At 46.1% G+C, this 19,443-nt stretch overlaps 1 protein-coding gene across 1 annotated transcript in view; it reads right to left on the bottom strand.

Annotated features, from left to right (window-relative positions):
- The window catches only part of EFNB2 (ephrin B2), a 41,642-nt gene extending 28,055 nt beyond the window's left edge, over window positions 1–13,587 (bottom strand). Inside the window, exon 1 of the mRNA XM_077854994.1 lies at window positions 13,369–13,587. Coding sequence (XP_077711120.1) covers window positions 13,369–13,490 — 122 coding nt within the window. The 5' untranslated portion in view covers window positions 13,491–13,587. The remainder of the gene's footprint in view (window positions 1–13,368) is intronic.
- Between the last annotated feature and the right edge of the window lie 5,856 nt (window positions 13,588–19,443).

Genomic DNA, 19,443 nt, shown 5'->3' with positions numbered 1-19,443 from the left:
GCAATTGACAGTCTGCGTGTAGCTGCTGTGTACACTTGTATTTAAACTTAATCCATTTCCTTGTCATTCTACAATTACTGTACGAGTCAAAATAATATTAAGTTTCACAGCCTACAATGCTGCACAACTGAATGAAAACTGACTCCTTTTGATGTTAATCTTTCTTTTTTATTTGCGACATAATGCTCAAACATTGTTGGCTTAAGCAAGTTTTATTGTAAAATGCTCAGAGAGAATATTCTCAGTAGTTTTAAATTTTCATTGCCACTGTGGTCCATGGAAAACAACACAAGTTCTTTAAGTTTTATCTGTTCTGCTGTAAAAACAAAACAAAACAAAAAACAAAAACCCTTCCAATTCACAGAACAGCCTACAGCAAGCTGAGGTTGAAACAGATAGCTTTAAACACTGGTCATGAGGAGCGCCGAGTGCTCTACAGAACTGTTGAATCACGACGACAGTGTACACCTGAAACCAATATGACACTGATAACTATACCAGAATTAAATAAAAAACTTAAAAGAGCTTTGCATCTGTAAGTCAGATGTTCAGTGCATGATGTACATATAGCACTATTTTCTTTGCACAGGTTCACAGAGACTAGGTGATCTCTGCTATGCCATTAAAAAGAAAATAACAGAGGTTTTTATTTACGGAACTGATCTAAGCAACCCTCTTTCCCCTCAACACTTCCAAAGTGAAGTTCATTGCCACATAAGGCCAAACCGGGGGGCTTAAAGAAGAAGGCTGGGGTGCTAGAGGCGAAGTGGGACGGCAAGAGTGAAGTGAGCCACTTGGGCCAACTCCATCATGCTGGCTCATCCACGCTGGCCCCATTATCAAAACAGATATTTCATAACCCGTGGAGGCTAGAGACGCTGCGAACTTCTTTCCCAACTCTGAGTTGTTTGCACCTGTATGGTCTTGTTCCCAGCCATGCTTTTAGCAAGAGTCTATAAAGGAAGGTGGAACTCTTGTTATTTATAGGTGAGGCACCAGAGAGAGAAAGGTGGCTTTCATATAGCAGGAAATGCAAGGGGCACTTCCAGCTGGTTCTCTGTTGTTTCAGATAGAAATGAGCAGATCCCATTTGCTCATCTGCCTGAGTGGGAACATCACAGGGCTGAAAGGCACACGTAACTCACAAAGGGAGTGGGCTGGCACCTTACACGCTGGAGGGAATGGCACTGCGATCTCCATGCACAGCAACGTCACACTAGAGCTTGGGCGTCTCTTTTCTAGCCAGCCTTCCCATTCCTTTCATTCCTATCATCACATTTTTTTTTTTAATTCCAAAGAAACTTGCCAGTTTAGAAAGACAATTCAACCATGTTTTATGGGTGAATAAAACCTCTCCCCTTTGGTGGGGAAGCCAGCACTGAAAGAAAGAGGCACACTACAGGGGTCCAATTCCTGCTCCTCAAGCAGGTGTAGATCCCTGGGAAGGAGCCTGAGTGCTCCCTGCTGGACTCCAAGGTCCCCCCACCCCCAGACCTTGCACACAATAGGTAAGGTTGAAGAAGAGACCAAACTGTTAGTTCTCTCCTGATATAAGAACAGATTCTCCCTGCCAGTTGAGGATACATCGGCCAACATAGTTTACAAGGCTGTGTGCAATCACTTTATAACCAACCACCTAATCGCCTGCGTCCCAGGCGAGTAGGGACTCTGGCTCAGGGACGGGACTGCTGTGGGCATAGGACAGAAGACATTATTCTGCACCTCTCATGGCTTTGGGACAGCCCAGAGAGTAGGGAATAGGAGAGGGATGAAAATTAAGGAGGCTATACAACAGCCAGGTCAGCCCTGCTGACATCACAAGAGTCAAACCTAGAGACTTCCACAGAGATTGCCCCAAAGCTGTATCTTATAAAAATGTGCATGGTGCACCACTGTAACTGTGGACAGTATAGCTCCTGCTCGGTCACCAGAAGCAGCTTTGATAGTTACACCAAAACGCAAAAATGCACGGAAATTAACACTCAAGTTATTCAAACAGGCTGCTACACAGATGTGGAGAAAATAGGAGGAATGCTGTGGGTCCTGAGCTCTAAAAAGAAGGAAAACCTGGTTGAGGCCTCCAGCTGGCTCCTTGGTCAACAGGTAAGCAGACACTGAGTCCCGGAGAAGATGCAAGCAGAGAGGCTCATTCTGGAGTCCAGAGAACCCCAGGCTGCCTGGCTTCCTGAAACAAACTGCTCCAAACTTGCAGAACATCAAAAGCCAGATGGGATATACTGAATGAATCCACAGGCAAGAAGCCAGAATCCCAGTTTGCTGTAGAAATAGGCCTGGACTTGATTTGAGTTTTCTCAGCTCTGACAAGCTGGAAGCTGGCAAAGATCCCAAAATCCAAAATAAAATGGCATTTAATTGTGACTAGACTCTAAAAAAGATGTCATACTATCTCCTTAGTTTGACACATGCTCAGCACCTAACCAAATGCAACTGTCCTCGAAAATCTGACCTTTCTTTCTCCCAAAGAAACAATCAAATATCTAAAAATTTAAAGCGAAAATGTTAACAAAGGAATCAAACTCAATAAATGCATTAATACTATATACCTTTATAACTGTCTAGTTCCTATTGGGTAAAACCTTGTTATCAAAGATTCAAAGGATCCATTTAAAATTGCATATTCATCATAGGAAAGGTTATAAATCACAATTGACAAGGAAAGAATAATACCTCAAGCCCTTTTTTTTAAAAACCCACTTGCTTATGCACTGTTTTCGGTAAACCATATGCTTATTTTAGTTATTCGATTTCTAATTACTCCATGCAATAGCATAAGAGAGAAAGGCAAAGAATTAAGAAGACGGCTCCTGGAAACAGAGTAATCAGGTTCAATCACAGACTGTACCACTGATTAGCTGTAGGACTTTGGACAAGTTAATTAATATGACTTGGTTTCCCCATTGATACTTCTGGAAGCATAAAAGTACCTCCCTCAGATGGTATTTGTTAAAATGTTAGATCAGCAGCTGGCATACAGTAAGCTCTCTATATGACTGTTGCTAAATAGTGTCCACCAGGTGAGTAGGTTTCTAAATGAGAAATAACATGTAACGTTAATACAAAAAATGCTACTATGCCGATCCCTACAGGCCGCATTCATATAACTATTCAACACCACAATCTCTCACCGTATCCCAAGTATAACACACAAAGTGGATTCAGCCCAGGCTTTCCTCAGTCCATGGTGGAGAAACAGATCTCTCCAGTGTTATGTCACAAAGCATCGGGGGCCATGAACAGAGCGAGAGCATCCAATTTGCAGCAGAGGGGAAAAGAGAAAAGTGCTTCACCTAGCAGAGAACTCTTAAAGATTAAGTGTGGCAGCTGAACAAAATACAACACAACAAACTTTAAAAGGTGAACATGCCATGTTGTAATCTTTATTAACATGTCATTTTTATTTATTCTGCATCCGTATATGGTAGGCAAAATGAACCATAGCCAGGTGCACAGATATTTAATTTTATTAACAATAGCTGACATTTATTGCTTCACTACACCAAGCACGGAGCTAAACTCTTTTAATCCTGACCACAATTTTATTACTCTTTTATTCAATGCTGTTAGGTTACTGCCCCCATTTTAGAGATGGGACAAATAAGACCTAGGAAGTAGTCCTCCTAGTTACACAGTAAAAAAAAAAAAAAAAAACAGCGATGCTGGGATTGGCCTCAGCCAGGTTTCAAAGCAGGTACTCTTCATCAAACTAAAATAGCACTTGCCTGGTCGTCTTTGCAAATCAAATTGCCTGACCTTTCCATTACCATCAAGTGCATCTTAAAAACCAATCGGTACTGCTAATTCTCAAGAAAGGTAGCTGAGATCACTGGGTTAGCTATCCCACAGCATCTATCTGCCTCATTTGTGGGATCTGTCTTTGAGCTATGCTCAGACGAATGAAATAATGTGGAAGCTTACCGACATGACATACACTTGATAGACACAGACTGCTCTTCACTGAAATGTTACTACCTTGAGTTGCTTATTAATGTGCATTTCAGAGATCTAGTGTGATGGTAATTCCATCAGGCCTTCCCTGTCCCCACCTTAGGATTTAAGTCTCTTGAGGGTAGAGATTGTTCTTCTATCATCAGAGCCTAGTAACTGGCCTCACAATTAACAAATGCTTGTTGAATAAATCAATGCTTTATCTGCTGTCAATGACCTAGATGATCCCTTATGGCTTCCAACAAGGCAAGAATGGGGCAGAAAAAAAAGACCACAGACTTCTTCAGAGATCCCAAAACAGCCTTACAGGTTGATGAGCTAATGCTGAGCTGTTAAAAAAAAAAAAAAGTTAATTTAGAGCAGTGGTTCTCAAGGTGTGGTTTCAGAGCAGTAGGCATCAGCTGAGAGCTTATCAGAAATGTCAATTTCAAGTCCCACCCAGACCTCAGGAATCCGGAACTGGGAAGGGGGGGTGGAGCCCACCAAAACCGTGTTTTAAAAAGCCCTCCAGGTGATTCTGTGCCCTAAAGTTCTAGAGCCACTGATTTGGGCCAGGGAGATCTCTAGTAACTGGTGACAGGTTAACACACCATGGGCAGCCATAATTATACATCTAGATTGTATCTGTTCACCAGACTAATTTCTACTGGCTGTTACCACTAGCTAGTAGGAAGAGACTGGCAGAATGCAACAGCTCCTATCCCTGCTTTTTAGGGACAAGACGGGAATGATGGGGATTAAGCCTTGCATATGAATCATGACGGTGCAGTGTATAATGTTCTTTCTATACTCTAGGTATTTAACTAAAGTGCTGGGGGATTACAGAAAAAAGATTTAAAGAAATTATGTTTGATCTATGTCATAAAGAGGGCACTTATCTAGGGGAATCTGTAAACTTTATTAGACAGTCCATTATAATGAAGATTCACTTTCACCAGGCAAGAGGGGACGTGTGGCTTACAAGAGCTTATTTTCATCTAAAATGTACCCCAACTTTTGTCCTGGTTATGTGAAAACTGGCACTTTCTAACTTGTTTGGCAGGAAGATACATTCTGAGCTGGCCCTGAATATGATTGTCCCAGGCCCACTCATACGACAGTTCTGGTTCAGGCCAATGTTGTCAGGCTACAGTGAGCCAGCTTAGCTCACAGGAAGAGCAAGAACCAAGATTCAAAAGCACTTCATCATGCTGTGCCTCAGGTCCTCAGCTGAAACACAGGAGGCTGGAGAGGAAAAGGCACACCTGAGATACTGATAGGTCTCAAGAGGTTAGGTATCCTGCAGGGAATGTGGCTGGGGAACATCAGGACAGTGGGCAGATGGTGGGTGTTGTACCTCACACACACACACACACACACACACACACACACACACACAGTAGGGCACTGCACCTCACGCACATGCCTCAAACTCCCAAAGAAGCCAAGCCTTAGGACCATCCGTAATCACATTCCTCCAATACAAACACGTTGACTCTCCTGGTTTCAAAGACGAGAGTAGCACTCATAATTATTCTGGGGTGATATGGAAGGAATCAGTACATAAAAAGCACAGGGTAATGCCTTCAAGGCAATAGGGACTTGCCCAGCAAGTACTGGAAGACCTATATAACCAGGACTGTAATCAAAGGATGCAGCTGAACTTAAATTGAGAAAATATACTGGATTGTTTAATCACTTTATACAGCAAATATGAAGAATCTGTAGTACTGAAGAAAACAAAGTTTTCAAAGCAAAGCAGATCACCAATGGTTCATCTCAAGCATCGTGAATGTCTGCCCACGACTAAGTTGTTAAACCTTTACTTATCCATGCTTTTAGAGAAACAAAACAGCAAACTATGAATACTGCACTACAATCCCTTTTCCTTCATATTCTGCGTAGAGAACTACCGAAGGCAGAAACAACTTTTCTTTAATGCAGCATTCTTCTACTATGTTTTGTTTTGGGCGTGCCTGTGTGTCCGAGTGTGTTTTAATCAGCAAGTATGGACTCACCAGCCACAAAATGCTGTGAACTAGAATTACATGTTTGAATTTATATAGGAAAAGTAAGAGAAAGAGCCACTCCTGATTCTCTGAGGGCACAAGAGAAATAGGTTCACCCAGCATCCAGTGTACATGGAGAACACTTCACCGCCGATCACCTACTTTTTCCACTGGTGCCCCAGATCCAACCATCCTTATCTCCAGCACTTCTGCAGTACGTTTCCGCAGGTAGAACGAGAAGCTGAATGCTGCAGGATGGCTGTAAACAGGAGGCAGAGCTCCCCTGCTTCTTTCTCTAATCACTTTAACCCCGTTCCTAGTAGAAAGCGGGAGGCCAGGCCAATTCAGCTTCTTCTTTTGTCATTTGCCTGCCATAAATATGCACCAGTCTGCATTTGAAAAGCTGAAGGAGGCCGCAAGCTTGCTGGACATTTATCATGCTCTGTTCCCCGTTAACAAGCAAATACTTTAGCTGAATGGGCCATTAGCAATCATTGTCAAATGTAGAATGCAAGGTGCTTGGATGTGACCAGCTTGTAAATTAGGGGGTGTCCCTTCTCTTTGGTGAATCTAGATCAGTGCTATGGATCTTTTGATACAGATTACTGAATCAGACTCAGAAGGAAGGTAACGTCGCAGGCACCGGATGTGGCTAGCGCATGTGCAATAATTTTTAAGTGTTTTTGGATCTATGAAAGCTACATAGTAACGAGCAGAAAAGCAGGCAACAAAGGCGCTAAGTCCTAGCGCCAAACAGAGGGTCCAGTCAGCAAGTCTACAGTATTAGGAACCAAATCAACCCAATGAGTCTGCAGGAGAATATTGAGGTTTTGATGAAGATCTCACTTACTGAACAAGTTAGTCTAGAAAGGCCCCATGTCACTGTAAAGAGAACAGCATGGAACTCCCATGGTCTACTCTATCAAGAAAGATCCTGGGGGTGTTTGTAGCGTTCAGTGTTGTCAATGTCTTAAAAGAGTTTCCAGGCTCTCCTAAAGAAACGCTGAGACTTTTTTAAAATGCCAAAATAGGAGGCAACAGAGTACACATTTCCTTTCTGGCTTGACCTGATGGCGGATGTCACTCCACATGTAACCCAATCGGGTTTCGATGGCTTGTTTTGCTTGATGACTAAAATGGAAAACGTGGAAGGCACAAACAAGTCTAGTTTATTCGAAAGGTTGTTGGAAGACAGGAGGCTAATCAGTAAGATTGAAGGGCACAGTGATTCTTTTTTTGCCTTTTTTTTTTTTTTTTTTTTTTTAGTGGAGGCCGGGCAGTGCTGACCTTCCACAATCCTGTCTTTACGTGACAAGCGCCCATCCCATCCCACTCAAAAGTTAAGACTCACATTTATGAGCAACGTATTATCTAAAGAGAGCCCACTGATTTGGTCATACTGCATTACTGCTGATTGGAAGGAGAACAAAATCTCCCCCTCAACTTTATTTATTTTAGTATACACTCTTTTGCAGGGTGGGAAGGACAATCCTGGCAGAAGAGCTCTCTGGTGAGGGGACAGGTAACATTCAGCTTTGCTTCTCCCACGCGATGAGAGAGTGCTGGGTCTGAAGCATGACTACCAGCCAAAGGTCTCTCTCTTTCTCTCTCTTTTTGCATGTAGCTCCAGCCCTACCTTCCCAGCATGGCCCTGCCCAAAACCCAAAGAGATTAAGGCGAGGACCGCCAAATGCAGTTAATCCTACAGAATGGTTGTCGCTGTCAGGCCAGGAGTTAAAAAGGAAAATCTTGCAGGCCTTAACAACCACAGTGATCTGAAGTTTTAATCAGCCCCCATATCTCAACCTCTAAAAAAAGGCAGCCAATGAAATCCACCTTTGCCATATTATCCGCCACCAATGAGCAAGAACTGAGCAGCTTTTCTTTCCCGCTTGAACCATCCTGGGCCACAAGTAGGGCTTTCATACTTTCTAATCCGAGTTTCCAAGTCTGTGTGGTTCTCACATAATAGCCAAAAGCCCGGAGCAAGGGCCTTCGCTCCTACCCCCTTTTCAGAGACGTGTCATTTCCAACATCAAGCTAATCTATATGTTGCCATGGCTTCCCCCCTTTATCTGCCTTTCCATCTTATGAACTGCATGGATTTACCGCATTATTTTTATCTGAAAGACAGAAAATGGTGGTTTTATTGCCATACAATCAGATTACTGGTGCAAGTTTCTCTATGCCTTTTTACCATACTTCAATCAAAAGGGATCAGTTTCTTTATACTCTGCCCTTGATTTACATTACATCTGTAAAGACGTAGTCTGGGTTGTAATCCCCTTATTAACTATGACCAGGGTTGATTTGCCTAAAAATAAAAGCAAATTGTGTCAGACCCTTTCACTTTGTTTTTGATTCGGAACTACAAAATGGATTACTAAGGAAATCTTCAGAGTTCACACGGCTGGCGTAGCCCTGAATTTAAAACAAGAATTAAACAAGTTAAACAGGGGGCCATGTCAATGGTTTACGTTTTCCATCATGGGAGAAGGGCTGAGTTGCTTATGTCTTTGTATTCTTTGGCTTTGCAGAGACAATGAAGCCACAGGAGTTTTTCCAAGCTGTTCGAACACTGTCCCATTCGCCATCCTCCCTTCTTTCCTTTTCTTCTACCCTGTCCCAGCCTCATGTTAATCCCACCCCTTAAAAAAAAAAAAAAAAAAAAAAAAAGGTGGTGTGTGTGTGTGTGGGGGGGGAGCTCTTCTCTGAAAGAGCTAATTCCTGGCCAGAAGCTTATAGTTCTATGGGTTCTGCATATTTTAATCAAAATATTTTAAACAGTTGAACACTCCCATTTAGAGCTCTCCTCCGCTACACAAAAGCTGAGCTCATAAGCAAATCTATGTAGATGTATGATAAGTGACCTGAAAAACAGGCTCTTTATGTCAGCAGCTAACGAAAGCAGAGATTAGGCAGACAGGAGTACCATTTTCATCATTATTTTTTTCTTACAAGAGCCCGCTTTGTGTCTACTTTGTGATGGAACAGTTTAAGAATAAAGTTTTCATAAAATGTTCAAGGAATAACCCTCCCTACAGGAAAAATTATGTCCCTTTCGTTGAGGGTCTACACTCCGTATTTCCTTTCTCTGCCACTCCCATTCCTATGACGCATCACTGCAGTCATGCTGGGATCTCAGACCGTCTCCCATCAGGCACACGCTCTGGGAAACATCACAGTACGGTAGATGCCACACTCAACCTCCTGGGAGCCACCCCCTCCACCCCCCCACCCACCCCCCACCCCCGACCAAGTTGGTGGAAAGCAAAGGTAGCAAGGATTTAGTTGCTCCGACTGCAACGTCCCTCTGAGCATAATCACCACACTGATCCACCAACCAAAGGATCTCTCTCGGTAACTTTACTGACAAGAGGTTTTGCAAAAAGTAATCAAAATAGACTGATTATTCTTCAAGCTAACTCCATATGGAGAAACCATTCCAATCTGTACTCTTTAGATGGTCTGGGGATGATGGCTAATTCACCTGTCCTAACACACTTTGGCCTAGACACCAGCCAGAAACGGTTCAAAATTTGCAGTCATTTGCATTTCTTTACCTCGGTAGGACAAGTGTCAACAGCTATGCTTTGTGAAAGATTTAGAACCAAGTACTTAACAAATCATCTTAACCTCCAGCTCCCGTTCCTGAGGCTTGAAGCTGTAATTGCCGAGGTTAAAAAGTGCAGTCCCTAGACACACGATTCCCAAATAAATTCTCTTCTCGCCTGAAAAGAGGGCGAACAAGCCTGTTGTGAGATATCGCTTTAGCTCCGTCTTTGTGCTCTCCCTGGCTCGGTTGTCCTCTGAAACAACGACAGTCCATTACCTCTAGTTTATCATCCTGACAAAATGTGAGGAATGTGGATGGGAAAGCAGTAACAATTCCACCCCTGGTGCTTTGTGCTTTTTTCTCTCTATATTAAAACCGACAAGATTAACCCAAACGCAAACTGTGGAGCATAGTTCAAGGGGCTATTCAATCAGTGTTGAATGTGCATTTGTTTACCTACAAAAATAAGAATTTCAGACACAATGGAAGGCAGGCTGGCTTATATATGGTGTTGAATGGGCTGTTTAAACAGCACTATCCATTGTAGTTTATTTTATCAATCTCTGACAGGTCCGTATTTATTCAGAGCCTAGCTGTGGTGGGGCCCACATATTATAGGTTATCTGGATATTATCCAGCCATTCTTTTGTATCAAGGCAATCAATATCAGGAATTCCGTATTATGCAGGGAAAAAATGACATGGGAAAAGCAAAACGCTTTGTTAACTAACTAGTATATGGTGTACAGGGAACAGTACCCCCAGACAGAAGAAATTAACGCTCCATTGAAATTTCCAGCAAAGTCAGTGCAATTCGTTGTAGAGCATCGTACGAACACAGCCTTGCTCACTCGAAAATGGATTTTTTTCTTTAGAAGGGGCAACTATTCATCATGCTTGGAAAAATTGTTCTACTGAAATGTTAATTGGAAATGAAAGCCAGGCTTTGCTATTCTCTACTGAGTTGAAAGGCGGGGGTGGGGGGTGGGGGGGTGGAATAAAAAAGAAAACAGCTTCGGCAACCTAGGACTACAACTGAGGCAACACCACCGGAGCCTGTGGACGCGATAGGAGTAATCCACCTCACAGGGTAGTTGCTAATGTTTCAGCACACAGAACTTCTTTTGATTGCTGCATCAACTCTCTGGGATGGGAGCAGCAGACAGTGTGATTAAAGTAGTTATGGAGACGGTGAATTTACAAAGGATTTTCTGGACGCTGCATCCAAACAGCTGCTCCTGTTCCCTACATCGACCACCTGCTAAAAAAGCTGACCTCTGAATGAAACAAATCTAATTACTGATGGCTGCTTCATTACAAATGAATTGTTCCACAGTTCCTATGAACTGATGTGAAACCTCAATTGCCTCTGATCACCCTCGTGCCACATCGTATTCACGGACTGCAACTTTTCCCTGGAAATAAATATGCAACTTCCCCAAATAGAGCAACCCCTTGGCACTAGGGGTTTTTATTCATTCTCCAACTTAGAAAAGGCTCTTTCATATCACTCCTCCAGGAAGAAATCTTTCTGATCTCTCAAGCTAGCATTCAGCTGCATACTTTCTTAAGTAGACCTTTTCCAGGGACAAATTATCCAGTCCTCCACGCAAAGTCATTATCATGAGAATTTTAAAAGAAATTCTACTCTTGAGGACCAGAGCAATCACAGCAACAGAAACCTCATCAGTGGCAGGGAGGCAGGCGTCTCCAAAATGCAGGCCTCCAGCAGGTCTTCAAATCTGGGGCCGCCACACAGAAAAACGGAGGAATCCTGATCATCAGGATGGCAAGTAAAACATCAGTCCGCCACCCCCCTCCACACACACAGACACCACAAATGCATTAGGAAAAGAAGATACTAATGTGGTGGAAACAGGGCTCTACCTCTTCTTCCAAGTGGGTATTTCTAATCTTCCTCCTGATTACACACCTAGTAGTAAGTAGTTAACACAGAGATACATATACTGAGTTGTGCAATGGACGGGTTAATGGGAATTTCTTCAAACAAGATTTAAATGTAAATATTAAATCCTGGCGGAAGGGGTGGGGGCAGGGAGTCGGGCTCCCTAAACAATCCGTCAGCGAAAGTGTAAAGTGGAGCGGAGCAGACAGCGGCGGGAAGAGGTGAGAGCTGGCGCCGCGAGCATTGCGCGTGGAAGAGTGACCTCTGTAGGCGCAAAGCGAACACTGGCTGGCCTCTTGCAGGCCCGCCCAGCCCGGGAGCCCGGGAGCCCGGGAGCCCGGGAGCCCCGGAGCCTCGGAGCCTCGGAGCCCCGGAGCCCCGGAGCCCCGGAGCCCGCCTCGCCCGGACGTAGGCTGCTGCGCGCAGGTCCAAGCCCCGCGCTTCCCCGCACCAGCTGGTGCCTCACAATTCCGTATCGGTGTTAACGATGTCACTGCAACTACTTTTTCGGCAAATACAGATCTTACATCAAGGAAAAAGGCTAGTCCATGCGAAACCGGGCTGCACGGAAGGAGGTCGCATTAAGTAACTTTTAAATCTGAGTGGTGGTGCAAAGTACCATCCAGCATCATGCTAAGGCTGCATTTAACCCGATTCAGGACTGGGACGTTTCTTGCCCCTAACATAGGGAATTCTCCGTAAAACATGTCGGTGAATGTGAAATTCACAACTTTTTAAAGGATGGATATAACTCTTTAATTAAAATCTGACTTGTGAATCAATTCCCCATCTCTTCACTACTAAATCCATGGCCAACTTACTTGTCCTCTAAAATTAGGCCATTGGTTTTCCTTCTGATCTCCAACGCTTACTCGAGGAGCCAGCCAGTGTCTCCACACTTTTTCCAAGTTTCTCAAGGCTAAAATTCCATGATTCCGTAAAATATTTTTGGATCTGGCTAAAACTGTATTCCACCAGGGAGCCAAGATGCAAAAACTGAACGCACAGGTAACTACATAGAAGTCACGGCCGTACCTACTTAAGGATGAGTCGCCTTTTCTAAAATTTCAACGTAACTGTTTGGGTAGCTCACACCGAAAGTTCTTCTCCACAAGACCTGGCTTTCTCCTGGCTACCCTGTTTGAGAGGAGCAAGTCAGATCCAAGGATCCCATTCCTTCCCAGGCTCCCCAAACGCCAGGCTTCAGTTGTTGTGTCGACTGGGCAGGGCCTTACGCTTTTGCAAAAGCCGCCCTTAGAATCAACTCAACTGTCTGGACCGCACAGAGTTCAGCGCCACTGGCTCGCAAGAGAGAGGCCGACGTGCAGAGAGAGGGCTCTCCGGGAGCAACCCCGGGCCCGTGTCCCCGCCTGGGAGGAGAGGGCCGGCCGCCCGAGGTCCCCGGCGGGGCTGGCGAGCTCCCCGCGCACACTGGGGCGCTGAGGGCGGCCGCGGCCCGCAGCCTCCGCTCTCCTGCCCGGGACGCCTGCGGGGTGGGGTCGGGTCGGGCCGGGGTCGGGCCGGGGTCGGGCGCTCCTCGCGAGCGCAGCATCCCCGGGGGCCTCCCTCCGCAGCCGGCCAGCGCCTGCGCGCCCGCGGCCAGCCCCGCTCGAGGCCCCGCTCTCCGTCCTCGAAACCAAGGGAGGGTCAGGTACCGCCGCCGGACACTTTCCCGGGCAGGACACGCGCGCCGCCGGGGGCTTCTGGGCGCCCGGGAGCTCTCGGGGAAAGGAAGGCGGGGAGAGGACGCCGCTTAGACCCCGCGCTCTGGCCGGGAAGCCGCGCGGGGAGCTTCATCAGGAAAAACGCGGCAAGGGTGGGGGACAGGGAGCCTGGGGTGGGGGCCGGGGCCGGGGCCGGGGCTCCAGAAACAGACTCCGAGGCCCCGCGGCCCGGTCCTTCCTCCCCGCTCGGAGCCGGCGGGGACCGAGGGGGATCGCGGACGCCACTTACTTGGAGTTGGAGGAATTCCAGTAGATGGGCTCTAAAACTATCGACCTGGAAATCGCAGTTCTGCATAAAACCATCAAAACTCCCCAGCAGTACTTCCACACGGAGTCCCTCCTCGCGGCCATGGCCAAGCCGCGCCCGATCCTCCGCGCACGCAGCTCCGGGGCGCGCCGAGCGGCTCCAGCCGTCGCCGAGGTCGGGGGCGCTCCACGCGGGGCCCTCAGGGCGCGGGGCGGGGGCGCACGCGCGGGGCGCGGCGGCGCGGCGGGCTCGGGGCTCCGGGGCGCCGCGCCAGGCTCCCGTGCGACTCCAGGGTGCCGGGCGCGGGCGGCGGGCGGCAGGGAGGGCGCGCGGCCGGGACACAAAGACGGAGCGACGCGTCGCGCGGGCGGCGGACGCTGCGCTCCGAGCCGACCGCCTCGCACTATAGATCCAGGGGGGCGGGCAGCGGCCCGAGCGCGCGGGCGCCGCGTCGGCGCGGTTCCATGTCCCGGGGCGAGGGGCGCAGAGCGGCGAGGGGCGCCTCCAGGCGCGCGGCGGCCTCCCGGGTCTTCGCGGCTCCCGACCCGAGGAGCGCGCGGGGGGGGGGGGGCCCGGTCCCCGCCGCGGGCGCCGGACGCGCGCGGGCCTTTGTGTGCGGGGAGGGCGCCGGGACCCTCTGCGCGCGGCTCCTCGCTCCGCCGGCGCCGCCGTCCCCGCCGCGGAGAGTCAGCGCGGCCGGCGCGCTGTCAGAGCGCTATAAACGCGGGGCCCCGCCCCGTGCCGCGCCGCCCATTGGCCCGCCGCAGGGCAGCCGCACGCCGGTTGGGCGGCAGGCCCGTCCGTCATCCGCCCCCGCCCGACATTGGGCGCCGCGAGGCGGGGCGCCGGCTGACAGGTGAGCCCCGCCCCCGGCCCCGGCCCCGGCCCCGGCCCCGGCCCCGGCCCCGGCCCCGGCCCCGGGCGGTGGCGCAGCGGGGAGCTCGGCCCGGCCGCCGCGGAAGGCGGGTGGGGGCGGTGCCCAGCGCGTGGCCCCGGCGCCCCTCCGGCAGCGGGGCGGGGGTGCCGGGGGTGCCGGGGGTGCCGGGGGTGCGGTGCAGGACAGCGCGGGGCCGGCTGTGCCCGCGCCCGGCTCGCGCCTGCAGCGGCCGCCAGGGGCTCCAACTTCAGCAGAGGGACCACGTCGGGGGCGAAACTTTCCCTGCGGGGCGGAGGGCGGTGGGTGTCCCCGCGGGTCTTCCTCCTTCCCGCGCAGCGTCCCTCTGCGGGGCTGGCGCACACCCCCCGCACGCGCATCCCTGCGCTGCCCGCGGCCCGGCGGCACCGGATTTCGGCTCCTGAGGGCGGCGGGGCCCGGACCGAAGGCGACTGGCGGGGCCGCCGACAGTGGGGCGCAGGCGTCCCGGGCCCGCGCCCGCGCCCGCCGCGGGACCTCCTGGCCTCGGAGACACGCGCTCACAGCCCAACAGCCCCAAGGTGACCGAGCGTGGGGGTGACGGGGACACACAGCGCCCCAGTGTAGAGGCGGCGGGAATTCTTCACTGGGATGCTCGGCGCGGGCTGCCCGGAGGACGCCTTGGACGAGCGCCACGCGACGGCGGCTTCCACGGACCCACAGCGCCCACTAGCGGCCGGCCGGACGCGCCCGCCCCGAGAGCACCGCGGAGCCCAGCCGGGGACGGAACCGGGAGCCCACCCGCGCCGGGCCGAGGAGCGCCTCCTGAAATGACGGACGGCGGACAGAATCTGGCAGAGACAAGTGACTCCAACGGCTTGCACGTCTGTACAGCTCAGTTTGAAAAAAATAAAGCATGTTGTGTACCTACAACATGCTTGGGGGAGAAAAACAAACAAAACAAACCTGTCCCCTCCAGGATTTAACGTTCAAATAAATGCACTGAACCAGACAGTATTCCTACAAAGTGTGTTTCTGTAGCTGAATTGCCTAGCTACACTTAGCATTTGGTAAAATATCTCGTTTAGATAACTTGTCTGTAGAACGTTTGAAGATTTTTACGGCTAAGTGTTCCGTTGTGGAAATCTTAAACATCAGCTAATGTACGTTTCAACCGGGACTGTTAAAATGTGGTCAGGACTGGTTTGCTGTGCTCACGAACAGCGAGGCACGGGAGGTACCGAGTACATTCGTACGAGTCCAGGTAAATCTTTGAGAAGAAAACAACTTCATTTTCCCTAATTGCTGGTTTAAAAATAAGCGGCCACTTTTAGGAAATCATTTTTTTTAAAAGGCTCAGGTTGCAAACCCGTTTGAAGTCAGGGACAGATTCCCAGGACAACACCAGGAAGGGGGGCAGGTGGCATTATTCATAACTTTGTCACAAGGGTAAAAAAAAAGGAGTGGCTTTTAATACGCCTAAAACATTTAAGGAATTCGTTTGAAATTTAATGTAAAGCTAACTTAATGAGGTTTTAAAAGAAATAAAATGGAGTATCTCAATACCGTGTTTCATATTTAGCAAACTTACTTTGTGAAGTTTAAGTTGTGACCTCTTAGCTCCTACATCCTCTAAGTAAACTAGAGGAAATAAAGGAAATTTGCATTGTCCGAAAATAACTCGGCTTCCATTTTTAGTAAGTCAGATATTCACACACCCAAAGCTTTTTTACCTTGAGGAAAATTTAAATGTACATGCAAAAACTGCTTCTTTTTAAACAAAGTGTGTATTTGATCAAAAAGTAAAATCCTACACAAGGATTCCTACTGTATTAACTACAGTGTGATTATTCATCAGCTTACTTCTAGTAAATAAGGATTAATTTATCTGTAAAAACTTGGTGAAAAACAGCAGCAACAACTTCAAGATGATAAAATGTTCCACTATTGTTTAGATAATTTCAGTTTGCCTGACCTGTGAACTAAGGAAGAGGGAAGGAGCACCAACCACTCCAGTCCAAATACCTGTAACTTCAGACTCCCCCCAAACTTAACTAAGTCTGTTACAGAACTCTTACCAATAATGTAAAATCTTTAACACATATTTTGTTGTTATAGGTATATCTGTATTCTTAAAGCAAGCTCAAGAAATTGTGAAAATCTAAAAATATTTACAACATTGTATTTATTGAAAAAAAAATCCATATGAAATGGAACCACACAGTTCAAACCCACATTCAAGGGGCAACTGTAATTAAAAGCATCACCTCAAGCCATTTATGTCTACTACTGCACGTATAATGCCAGGCAAAAACTGTTAACATCAGCATGTACAAGACAAAGTTGAAATTTTAATGTGTGCCAAACCAAAAAGAACCTATACATCAGTTTAATACGTGTTTGTTATTTGGACTTCATTTTTATGACTAAATTATCAGGAGAAATGTGGTTATTTCTGAAAATTCCTAATTTTACCAGCACATCTTTAACCACACATTAAAATAATGGAGTTTCATTTCATTGCAGCTGAGCAAGTTACTTCAACGGTTTCTAAATTAAGGAAATTTCTAAAAGTCAGATTAATAAAAATTTGGAGAATTTCAGATAATAGTTGATAGAAATATAAATGTGAATAAATGTATAATGAGGTAGCAAATGTAGTGAATTTCACTTCAAAAAAATAAGATGGCAACCAATTTTGCCCTACTAAATGCACCTTACTGAAGTCATACTCCTCCCCCTTTCAATTCCTAAGCATGCTTTTGGTCTTTAGACCTTATGGTTATTTCTTATATATTCCTTGCACAGTAATGCAGTAATTCTTAGATGTACTTTTGAAGGACATCTTTAACCTAATTTTTCTGTAAAAATAAAGAACAAAAGCCTTATCTAAATGCAACATTACAGAAAAATTACTGAAATTTGATATACCTGGTGAGTAAATGTTGTCCAAGCCATGAGTTATGTAGCTGTTAAGACTACTGTTTCCTAGTATTGCATGCAATTTATTTCATCAGTCACTGAAGTTTTCAGGATTCTCCTGCAAATGCTACAGTTCAAATTCCTCAAAGGGAAAAGACCTTTTAAAAGAAGAGTAAGTCTTTTCTTAGTAACCTGCATCATCTTTCTGCTTCTAAAATTCAGGTTACACATTGAAACATTTAAATTAGCATCTATTTATACTTATGAGTTTGGTAGGAATAGTGTTAGTTACCACTTTGGGCTCTTGGTCAAAAGAACATTTTTCCCTTTGGGGGAAGTTTGGTGACAAGTGACCTTATAGATTCTAACGAAGTATTTCTTTTTTTTCTAACGAAGTATTTCTTATGAAACTAAAATATCATTTTCCACTACAGTAATAATTTAAATCTCTATTTTATAATCTATTGTTACTTCTGTATTATTAATGCAAAAGCAGCATCTCTGGAAAGAAAGTTATGGCTCCAACTATCTCAAGCACTTGGCATGAGTCTCATTTCCTTATTTACAAACCAACAGGTTTTAGAGGACTAGCCAAACTCCCATCTTCCCTCCAAATTGGTTTAGGTAGTTTGGTGGAGATAAATAGGTAACAGCTGTGCAATTGTGGTTTTACCACTCATTAATACTAATACTTCAACCTCCCTAAACAGGATTCCCACTGTGTGGACTGGTGATACAGATATACTGCTATTATAAGAACATATAAGGTATATTGCTAACAGCATCATAAGGAGATGAACAGATTATGGGCCATAAAAACCATTTTTGTTCCCTGTATCCCACTTTATATTTATAGTACGACATCCAACAGCTCTTAGAAGATGCCCCATTATGTATTCCTTTGTTAATTCCTTGCTACCTGTTTTTCAACCCATATTGCATTTCCATAAACCTGGAAATGAGAAGAAACCATGATCATCCAAACATATACAAAAGAACCAACCTAACCTGTTTTATTCAAATGCCTGTAAGCCAGGTTTAGTTGTACTGACTTTCTTACACACACAACACATAACCCCCAACCAGGAACTCCTGAGTGATAGCAAAATTGTTGGATCACTGAAAATTTTACTCTTTAACTTACTGGATTCAAAGTACATATAAAAAATACAACCGTTCCAACATCCTCTGATCCAACCACTGGATGCACTGGAAAAGAACAGGTACTCTAGTAACTACAGACTTATATATATATAATCACACAATGTGATCTCCTCATCTGAAAATCAATGACAAAATCTGCTTCAGAATGTATCGTGCAGTGCATGAGCAAATGCAAATCTTCTACATGACTGCACCAATAGCAACTCTGTAATTACGGACAACCGATTATTTTAAAAAAAACACCACCAGAGGAGTAAACAAAAAAACAGGACTGAAAAGATGATAAAGACTAGGCTAAGCGGTCAATTCAACAAATGAGAAAAAGCAGGACCTACTGCTTGGGCTTCAACACCCACTGGAGACTCCTAGTTGAGGCCTTCTCCCTTCAGTGGTCCTTGCACTAATTAATAACTTTCTGGCATGTGAGTGTTCCTAAAGCTCCTACAGAGTGGCAAGTCTCAAACATTAAGATATCCTGTCTTCAGAAATTCTCCTGGCCAATAATCCAAAATGGATGGTTCTGTGTGTAAAGGAATAGAAAATTCAGATAACTGAAATCAGGAGCTCTAGTTTACAGTGTATAGACATACACTAGGCACAACTACATGAGACAGGTAGTTACTAGAGAGAGCTGACTTTACAACATCTTCATAATGGAAACGAGCGAGCAGTAAATCTTTTAACTACAAGCCCCTTCCCCTCTTTGCAAGCATTAAAGAGTCCTCACACCAAGCTAATTTAAAGGTTTTGTTTATACAATGGATAATTCTGCAAACTCCACAATAAAAATCCAGTAACTACATATTTTAAATACTGTAATAAAAATGAACAAAGTCATTGGTTAATTCTATGATGTGTAAGAATAACCTAAAAAACAAATTCTGAATAAAGGCATAATTAATAAATTAGGGAACATATGAACTGCTAATAAACTGGGAGAGATTTTGAACCTTTATAATATGTACAAAAAGGCAGCTGGAAACAAATGAAGAAATCAAACTACTACACATTGTTGCAGCACAGAAAAGATTGGGTGTATTTTATTAACAATTACATCCTCTTTCCTGTAGCCCGGCACAGGAACAATTTCGATATCTGATGCGAGTTTCCAACAGCAA

The sequence above is a fragment of the Canis aureus genome, chromosome 17 (genome assembly GCF_053574225.1).
Source record: "Canis aureus isolate CA01 chromosome 17, VMU_Caureus_v.1.0, whole genome shotgun sequence".
Taxonomy (NCBI): domain Eukaryota; kingdom Metazoa; phylum Chordata; class Mammalia; order Carnivora; family Canidae; genus Canis; species Canis aureus.
The sequence above is the reverse complement of the archived record's forward strand: the minus strand, read 5'-3'. Positions and strand labels throughout refer to the sequence as shown.